The 9,680-nt window shown below is 67.1% G+C and overlaps 1 protein-coding gene and 1 long non-coding RNA gene across 2 annotated transcripts; both read left to right on the top strand.

Annotated features, from left to right (window-relative positions):
• Positions 1–262: 262 nt before the first annotated feature.
• Positions 263–8,834, top strand: LOC115602966 (RAS guanyl-releasing protein 2-like; the record flags this gene model as incomplete). Its single annotated transcript, XM_030474443.1, has 13 exons — positions 263–385; positions 1,027–1,222; positions 1,557–1,730; positions 2,539–2,654; positions 3,753–4,026; positions 4,732–4,803; positions 5,439–5,552; positions 5,948–6,063; positions 6,935–7,070; positions 7,433–7,469; positions 8,344–8,463; positions 8,541–8,596; positions 8,721–8,834. Coding segments are annotated over 12 exons (1,534 nt in total), but the record flags the coding sequence as incomplete, so codon positions are not given.
• Positions 8,835–9,435: 601 nt separating this feature from the next.
• LOC115602968 lies at positions 9,436–9,679 on the top strand. Its single transcript, XR_003989740.1, has 2 exons — positions 9,436–9,609; positions 9,643–9,679. It is a non-coding gene; the product is annotated as an uncharacterized LOC115602968 (long non-coding RNA).
• The last annotated feature ends 1 nt before the right edge of the window (position 9,680 follows it).

Consider the following 9,680-nt stretch of genomic DNA (forward strand, 5'->3'; position numbering starts at 1 on the left):
CTGGACCTGCAGACCCCCTTTAGGCACCCCATGACCCCCCCAAACCCTCCATGGGACGCCCTAGACCTTCCATAGCCCCCATAATCTCCCACGACCCCCATGACACCCCATAGCCTCCCTTAACCCCCCTAGACTCCCCATAGCCCCCCACGACCCCCATAGCCCCCCATAGCCCCCCACAGCCCTCCACAGCCCCTCATACCCCCCCATAGCCCCCCATGACCCCCCATAGCCCCCCATAGCCCCCCGTGTCCCCCCCCAGGTACTGGGTCCGCGCGTTCCCCGCGGAGCTGGCCGGGGACGCGGCCGCGCTCGGCCGCTTGGGGGCGCTGCGGGACGCGCTGCGCGGGGACGGGCCCGACCCCGGCATCGACCTGGAGGCGGTGTAGGGATGGGAATGGGGGGCACGGGGGGCGTGGGGGGGTATGGGGGGGCTGGGGGGCATGGGGGAGGTGGGGGATATGGGGGGATATGGGGGATGGGGGGATGAGGGGATATGGGGGGATATGGGGGACATGGGGGGATATGAGGGATGGGGGGATGAGGGGATATGGGGGGATATGGGGGACATGGGGGGATATGAGGGATGGGGGGATGAGGGGATGTGGGGGGATATGGGGAATATGGGGAGATATGGGGAGAGATGGGGGAGATGGGGGTGATGGAGGATATGGGGGGATATGGGGGATGTGGGGTATGGGGGGTATGGAGAGAGATGGGGGATATGGGGGAGATGGGGGGATCTGGGGGGATATGGGCGACATGGGGGGATACGGGGAGATATGGGGGATATGGGGAGAGATGGGGGGAGATGGGGGTAGATGGGGGGAGATGGGGGATATTGGGAACATGGGGGGATATGGGGGTTATGGGGGATATGGGGCACACGGGGGCACACCCAGATCCGCGTGTCTTTGTGCACTCACGGGGGGGCTGTTGCACGAAGCTGGTGCCGTGGGGGGGGTGGGGGGGGTCTGTACATGTTCACACGCGTGTGCAAGGCCCCTGAGCGTGCCCCGTGCGCAGGGAGGCGCTGGGGGCCCGGGATGGTGACAGCGACGATGATGATGGTGACACCGGCGATGGTGACACCGGTGACACCGGTGACGAGCGCCCCCTGGCGGCGCGGCACAAGCGCTCGCTGCTGCTGGAGCAGCTGCCCCCCCCCGCGCTGGCCGCGCTGCTCACCAGGATGGAGCAACGCACGATCGCCCGCGTCCGCGTGAGCGCACACGAGCGTGCACACCCCCCAGTGCACCCCCCGTGCACCCCCCCGGGCACACCCCCCCCGTGCCTTTCTCCATTGCACCCCCCCGTGCAAGGCCCAACACGGGTCCCTCCTCCCTTGCACACCTATGGGGTGGATTCCTCTCCCTTGCACACCCTTGTGCAAGACCCACGTGTGTGTCCCCCATTGCACACCCCAGGCTGGGTCCCCTCTGCACCCCCCGTGCTTGGCCTGGGCCCGTTTCGCGCTGTGTATCACACTCGTGTGCCCGGGGGGGGGGGGGGGGGGTTGGTCCGTCCGTGTCTCACGCGCTCACGCGCTCGCGCAGGTGCGGGATTACCGCAGCTTCGCGCGGCGGGGGGGCGCCGGGGGCAGTCCCGCGCTCCGCCGCGTGGTGGCGCTCAGCAACGCCGAGTCCCGCTGGGCGCAGCTGCTCGTGCTCGGCCCCACCGCGGCCCCTCAGCGCGCGCGCGCCATCGCCCGCCTGCTCCAGCTCGGCCAGGTGACCCATAGACCTGCCCCATAGACCTGCCCCATAGACCTGCCCCATAGAGAGACCTGCCCCATAGACCTGACCCATAGAGAGACCTGCCCCATAGACCTGCCCCATAGACCTGCCCCATAGAGAGACCTGCCCCATAGACCTGACCCATAGAGAGACCTGCCCCATAGACCTGCCCCATAGACTTGCCCCATAGAGAGACCTGCCCCATAGACCTGCCCCATAGACCTGCCCCATAGAGAGACCTGCCCCATAGACCTGCCCCATAGACCTGCCCCATAGAGAGACCTGCCCCATAGACCTGCCCCATAGACTTGCCCCATAAAGAGACCTGCCCCACAGACCTGCCCCATAGACAGACCTGCCCCATAGACCTGCCCCATAGACCTGCCCCATAGAGAGACCTGCCCCATAGACCTGCCCTATGGAGAGACCTGCCCCATAGAGACACCTGCCCCATAAACCTGGCCCACACAGAGACCTGCCCCATAGGCCTGACTCATAGAGATACCTGCCCCATAGAGAGACCTGCCCCACAGACCTGCTCCATAGAGAGACCTGCCCCATAGAGAGACAGACCTGACCCATAGAGAGACACAGCGCTGCCCCATACCCCTGCCCCACAGCAAGCCCCATAGCCCTGCCCCATAACTGGCTCCATAGCCCTCCAGCCCTGCCCCACTGCAGTATCCCTGCCCCGAAGCACTACCCTAGCCCACAGCCCTGCCCCGGAGCGGTGCTCGTCCTGCCCCATAGCCCTGCCCCATAGTCCTGCCCCATAGCGGTGACCCCCCCCCTGCCCCCCCAGAGCCTGCTGGAGCTGCGGAACTTCAACTCGCTGCTGGCCGTGGTGGGGGGGCTGGGCCACGGCTCCATCACCCGCCTGCGCCAGACCCTGGCGCTGCTGCCCCCCCCCGTCACACAGGTGGGGCCGGGGGGGCACATGGGGGGGACATGGGGGGTCCCGGGGGGCCTGTGTGGGGCCTGGGGCGCTCTGGGAGGATCCTGGGGGGTCCTGAGGGGTTCCGGGGGGCCCTTGGGGTGGTTCTGGGGGCACATGGGGATACTGGGGGGGGTCCTGGTGGGGGCGCTGGGGGGAAACCGTCACCCCCAAGCCCTGCCCGGCTCTAAACTGCCCCCCCGTGTCCCCCGTCCTTGTGTTCCCCCCGTCCCCCCACACCCCCTGTACCCCCATATCCCCCATAACCGCCTATACCCCCCTGTACCCCGATATCTCCCCATATCCCACTATACCCCATTACCCATATCCCCCATACACCCCACGTACCCCCTTACCCCCATATCCCCTTATAATCCCCATGCCCCCATATCCCACATAACCCTCTATACCCCCCTGTACCCCCATATCGCCCCATATCCTCCCACACCCCCCATACCCCCCGTACCCCCACGCCCCCCCATACCCTCTGTACCCCCTATCCCACTACACCCCGTATAACCCCTGTACCCCCTATGTCCCCCCTATATCCCCCATACCCCCTGACCCCATATCTCCCCATATCCTCCCATACCTCCCTGTACCCCCGACGTCCCCCCATGCCTCCATATCCCCCCCATGCCCCCATATCCCCCTGTACCCCCATACCCCCTATAACCTCCCACGAACCAATGTTGCCCCATAATCCACTATGCCCCCCCACCCTTATTACCCTTACGTCCCCTCTATACCCCCCATACCCCCTGACCCCATATCCCCCCATATCCTCCCATACTCCCCATACCCTCCAACCCCCCCTGTACCCCCTATAACCTCCCACGAACCAATGTTGCCCCATAATCCACTATGCCCCCCCCATTACCCGTACGTCCCCCCTATACCCCCCATACCCCCTGACCCCATATCCTCCTATACCCCCCATACCCCCCATTCCCCCCTGTACCCCCATAACCCCCCACAACCCACTATGCCCCCCCATCACCCCTATGTCCCCCCTATACCCTCACACCCCCTATAACCCCCCATATCCCCCCGCACCCCCTTGTGCCCCCCCCCCCCCCCCCGCGGGGGTCCCGCCTGGCCGAGGCCGTGGCCGCGGGGGGCAACTACCGGCGGTACCGGGCGCTGCTGGCGGCGGGGGGCGCGGCGGGGGGCGCGGTGCCCGCGCTCGGGGTGCACCTGCGGGACCTGGTGTCGCTGGAGGCGGCGCTGCCGGACTGGGGGGGCCCCGCGCGCCCGCACCCGCACAAGCTGCGGCAGCGCTTCGCCATCCTGCGGGGGCTGCTGGGGGCGGCCGCGGCGCCGCCCGAGGACCGCGACCTGCTGCGGCTGCTGCGGGTGAGGGGCCGCGGGGCACCCCCCGCACCCCGCAATGTGCCCCCCCTGCACAGCAATGTGCCCCCCGCACCCCCCAATGTACCCCCCCTGCACCGCAATGTGCCCCAATGTGCCCCCCAATGTACCCCCCCTGCACCGCAATGTGCCCCAATGTGCCCCCCAATGTACCCCCCCTGCACAGCAATGTGCCCCAATGTACCCCCCAATGTACCCCCCCTGCACCGCAATGTGCCCCAATGTACCCCCCAATGTACCCCCCTGCACCCCAATGTGCCCCCCCTGCACCGCAATGTACCCCAATGTACCCCCCTGCACCCCAATGTACCCCCCCTGCACCGCAATGTGCCCCAATGTACCCCCCAATGTACCCCCCCATGCACCGCAATGTACCCCCATGCACCCCCGCGCACCGCAATGTACCCCAATGTACCCCCTGTGCACCCCAATGTACCCCCAATGCACCCCCCAATGCACCCCAATGTACCCTCAATGCACCCCAGTGTACCCCCCAATGCACCCCCCAATGTACCCCCAGTGCACCCCCCAATGCACCCCAATGTACCCCCAATGCACCCCAGTGCACCCCCCAATGCACCCCCGTGCACCCCCAAACCCAGCCTGCTGCGGCTGCTGCGGGCGAGGGCCCCGAGTGCCCCCCTGCACCCCAACCCCCTGCACCCCCTGCCCCCCCCTGCCCCCCCCCAGGTGTCCCTGGCGCTGAGTCCCACCGAGGCGCAGCTCTATGAGCTGTCACTGCAGCGCGAGCCGCGCACGAGCGTGAGTGTGACACGAGCGTGAGTGTGCAACGGGGGTGAGTGTGACACGGGGGTGAGTGTGACACGGGGGTGTGTGTGCAAGGGGGGTGATTGTGCAACGGGGGTGAATGTGACACGAGTGTGAGTGTGCAACGGGGGTGAGTGTGCAACGGGGGTGAATGTGACACCAGTGTGAGTGTGACACGAGTGTGAGTGTGCAACGGGGGTGAGTGTGCAACGGGGGTGAATGTGACACCAGTGTGAGTGTGACACGAGTGTGAGTGTGCAACGGGGGTGTGACACGAGTGTGAGACACGAGTGTGAGTGTGAAGCGGGGGTGAGTGTGCAACGGGGCGCGTGTTCAACGGGGGCTGTGCAACAGGGGTGTGTGACACGGGTGTGACACAGGTACGAGTGTGCAACGGGGGGGTGTGTAACGGGGGGGGAGTGAGTGTGCAACAGCCCCAAGGGGGGGTGTCTGCGAGTGTGTAAGGGGGGCGGTGGGTGGGCAATGGGGGGGTGCGACACACGGGGGGGCAGTGAGGGGGCAATAGGAACTAATGGGGGTTAGTGGGGGGCAATGGGAGTAATGGGGGGCAACGGGGGTTAATGGGAGGTCAGGGACCCCCCAACCGCCCCCTCTGCCCCCCCCCCCAGGCGGGGCCCCCCCTGTCGCTGCCCCCCGTTGTCCCCATGGACGAGTGGCTCCTGCCCGAGCCCCCCCGGCCCGACCCCGCGCGGCTGCGGCCGCAGCTCGAGCGGCTCGTGGAGGTGGGGGGGCCGGGGGGGGCTCGGGGGGGGGGTCTTTGGGGGGGTGGGGGGGGGTGATGGTGTCTGGGGGGGCTCTGGGGATCCCCGGGGAGGGGTCTCTGCGGGGGTGTTAAGGGGAGCAGGGTCCCGCGGGGGGCTCTTTGGGGGGTTCTGGGGGGGCTTTGGGGAGCTGATATGATGGGGGGGGTCTGGGGGGCCCGTTGGGGGCCTGGGGGGTCGCGGTATGAGGGGGGTCTCCCGTGGGGTTTGGGGGGATCATGGCATGAAGGGGGGTCCCGAGGCGGGGTCTGGGGGGTCCCGGGTCTGAGGGGGGGTCCCGGGGGGGGGTCCCGGGTCTGAGGGGGGGTCCCGGGGGGGGGGGTCCCGGGTCTGAGGGGGGGTCCCGGCGGCTCCAGCGCATCTTCCAGGACTTCGACGTGGACGGGGACGGGCGCATCTCGCGGGAGGAGTTCGCGATCGTGGGGCAGAGCTTCCCCCAACTGCGGCTCTGGGGGGAGCTGGACACGGACCGGTGCGGACCCCCCCCCGGGACCCCCAACGGGACCCCCCCAACGGGACCCCCAGCGGGACCCCCAACGGGACCCCCCAAAGGGGGCACACAACGGGAACCCCCCCCAACGGGCACCCCCCGGAATCCTCCAACAGGACCCCAAACAGAGACACCCTCAAAGGGGACCCCCCGAAGAGGGACACCCAAAAAGGGGCCCCAAAACAGGACGCCAAAACCGGGGATCCCCCAATGGGGACACCCCCAGTGAAGATCCCCCCAAAGGGACTCCAAATGGGGCCCCTGAAACGGGACCCCCAAATGGGGACTCCAAACAGAGACGCCCCAAAAGGGGACCCCCCCAAAAGAGGGCACCCGCAAATGGGACCCCAAAACAGGATCCCTAAAACAGGGATCCTCCAACAGGACCCCAAAAGGGAGCCCCCAAAGGGGACGTCCCCCAAGGGACCCCAAAACTGGGACACCCCAAACGGGGACCCCAAAACGGGACCCTCAAACAGGGACCCCCAAACCCACCCCCCTGATCCCTCCCCCATGGGCCCGGCATCTGGTACCCCCAAATCCCCCCCCGGGGACCCCAGTGCCTGAGACCTCCCCCCACTGTCCCACATCACCCCATGGGGCCGCCCACTGCCCCCCAACTCCCACGGGGACCCCCCCCCAACCCCCCCATGTGGGTCCATAGGTCCAGCTCCACATCTCCCCCCATGTGTGGGGCAGGGGCAGCAGCCTGGGCTGGGGAGGGGAGACCCCCAATGCCCCCCAACACCCCATAGGGCCCCCCACTGCCCCTCACCCCCCATGGCCCCCTCCCCAACCTGCCCTATGTGGGTCCATGGGTCCAGCCCCACATCTCCCCCTACGTGTGGGGCAGGGACGGCAGCCTGACCCGCGAGGAGGTTCTGGCCTATTTCCTGCGCTGCAGCGAGGGGCCCCCCCCGGGCCCCCCCCATTGCTTCGTGGGCAGCTCCCCCCTGCGCCCCACGGCCTGCAGCCACTGCGCCCGCACGGTGAGCCCCCGTGCACCCCCGTGCACGCCTTGCACCGCCCCCGTGCACCCCTTGCACCACCCTCGTGCACCCCTCTGTGCCACAGACCCCCTCCAGGCCCCCCCCCGCCAGGTCCCGTGGGGGGGGTTTGCACGAGGGTCACACCTTGCACACGCACCCCCCGGTTTGCACGAGGGTTTTGCACGCCTGGCAAGGGGGGGCTGGAAGGGGAGGCTTTGCATGAGCGCCTTGCACGAGGGGGGCTCTGTGTGTGTGTGCTGGTATTGGGGGGGGGTGTTGGGCTCCCCTTGCACGAGGGTCTTGCACGAGGGGGGGATCCCTCACACGGGCCCCCCCTCAACTGCCTCCCCCCCCCCCCCCAGATTTGGGGCCTCCACAGGCCGGGGCTGAAGTGCCGCAGTGAGTGGGGGAGGGGCGGGGGGTCACTGGGGTCATTGGTGCTGGGGGGTGCAGGGGGGGGGGTCGGGGGGGTCATGGGTGGCATCGGGAGGGTGTGGGTGCCATGGGGGGTGCTATGGGGCGCTATGGGACACCAGGGTGGTGCCAAAGGATGCTATGGAGCGCTACAGAGTGTGCTATGGGGTGCTATAGGGCACTATGGTGCGCTTTAGGGGCACTATGGGGTGCTATGAGGCGCTATGGGGTGCTATGGGGCATGCTATGGGGCGCTATGGTGCGCCATGGGGTGATATGGGGTGTGCTATGGGGTGTGCTATGGGGTACCATGGGGCGCTATGGGGTGTGCTATGGGGTGCTATAGGGCACTATGGTGCTCTTTAGGGGCACTATGGGGTGCTATGAGGCGCTATGGGGTGCTATGGGGCATGCTATGGGGCTCTATGGTGCACCATGGGGTGATATGGGGTGTGCTATGGGGTGTGCTATGGGGTACCATGGGGCGCTATGGGGTGTGCTATGGGGCGCTATGGGGCGCTATGGGGTGTGCTATGGGGTGTGCTATGGGGTATGGTATGGGTCGCTCTGGGGTATGCTGTGGGGCGCTCTGGGGTTCTATGGGGCGCTGTGGGTCGCTATGGGGCGCTATGGGCTGTGCTATGGGTCGCTGCTGGGCTCTATGGGGCGCTGTGGGGCGCTGTGGGGCGCTCTGGGGCGCTCTGGGGTTGCTATGGGTCGCTATGGGTCGCTGCGGGGCTCTGTGGGGCGCTGTAGGGTTGCTATGGGTCGCTATGGGTCGCTATGGGCTGTGCTATGGGTCGCTGCGGGGCTCTATGGGGCGCTGTGGGGCGCTGTGGGGCGCTCACGCCGTGCCCAGGCTGCGGCCTGCGCTGTCACGCCGGGTGCCGGGACTCGCTCCGTGCCCGGTGCCGGCCCCGCGGCCGCAGCGTCACCAGCGACCCCCCCGCGCGGGACCCCCCCGCGCCCAGCCCCGCAGGTGAGACCCCAACCGTGACCCCCGACCCCAGGGTCCGACCCCCCCCCGCCCCAAATAACGACCCCAACCCCCCCCAGGGCCCCCCGAGGAGCTGCAGGAGCTGCAGGACGGAGTGTTCGACGTGCACCTCTAGGCACGGGGGGGGGCACTGGGGGGGCGGGGCGATGGGTGCCCTTCACTTGGGGGGCTGGACCCCGGGGACCCCTGGACTTGGGTCTGGACATTGGGGTTCACCCCCTCCTGTGCCCTTTCTGCAGGGTCCCCGGGGCTCCGGCTCTCCCTGACCCCGTTTGACCCACAGACCCCTCCCCACACTTGGGGGGCGATGTGGGGCAGCGCTTGGGAATGCAATAAACCATCCATTTGAGGTCTGGGTGTCTCTATGGGGTGTCTGTAGGGGGTTTGGGGGTCTCAATGGGATGTCTATGGGGTGTATGGGGGGGGCCTGTGCGGCAGCTGTGGGACCCCCATGGGCTTCCTGTGGGGCAGCTGTGGGGCTCCCTATAAGGTGTCTATGGGGACACTGTGGAGCAGCTGCCAGCCCCCTGGGCTCCCTATGGGGCTGGCTATAGGGTATCTATGGGACAGCCTATAGGACAACTACATGGGGCAGCTGTGAGACCCACGTGGGCTCCCTATGCAGCTATCTATGGGGCAGCTGTGGGGCAGCTGCAGGGCTCTCTATGGGGTGTCTATGGGGACACCGTGGGGCAGCTGCCATTCCTCAGGGCTCCCTATGGGGCAGCTGCAGAGTGTCTATGAGGTGTCTATGGGGCAGCTGTGGAGTATTAATGGGGTGTCTATGGGGTGTCTACGGGGTCTCTATGCGGCAGCTGTGGGGTGTGTCTGGGCTGTCTATGGGGCAGCTGAGGAGTGTCAACGGGATGCCTATGGGGTGTCTATGGGGTGTCTATAGGGTGTCTACGGGGTCTCTATGGGGCAGCTGTGGGGTGTCTCTGAGGTGTCTATGGGTTGTCTATAGGGTGCCTATGGGGTATCTCTGGGGTGTCTCTGGGATGCCTATGGGGTATCTCTGGGGTGTCTCTGGGGTGTCTATAGGGTGCCTATGGGGTATCTCTGGGGTGTCTCTGGGGTGCCTATAGGGTGTCTATGGGTGTCTCTGGGGTGCCTATAGGGTGTCTATGGGTGTCTCTGGGGTGTCTGTAGGGTGTCCCTGAGGTGTCTATAGGGTGTCTATGGGTGTCTATAGGATGTCT

Source organism: Strigops habroptila, unplaced genomic scaffold (genome assembly GCF_004027225.2).
Source record: "Strigops habroptila isolate Jane unplaced genomic scaffold, bStrHab1.2.pri NW_022045592.1_ctg1, whole genome shotgun sequence".
NCBI lineage: Eukaryota > Metazoa > Chordata > Aves > Psittaciformes > Psittacidae > Strigops > Strigops habroptila.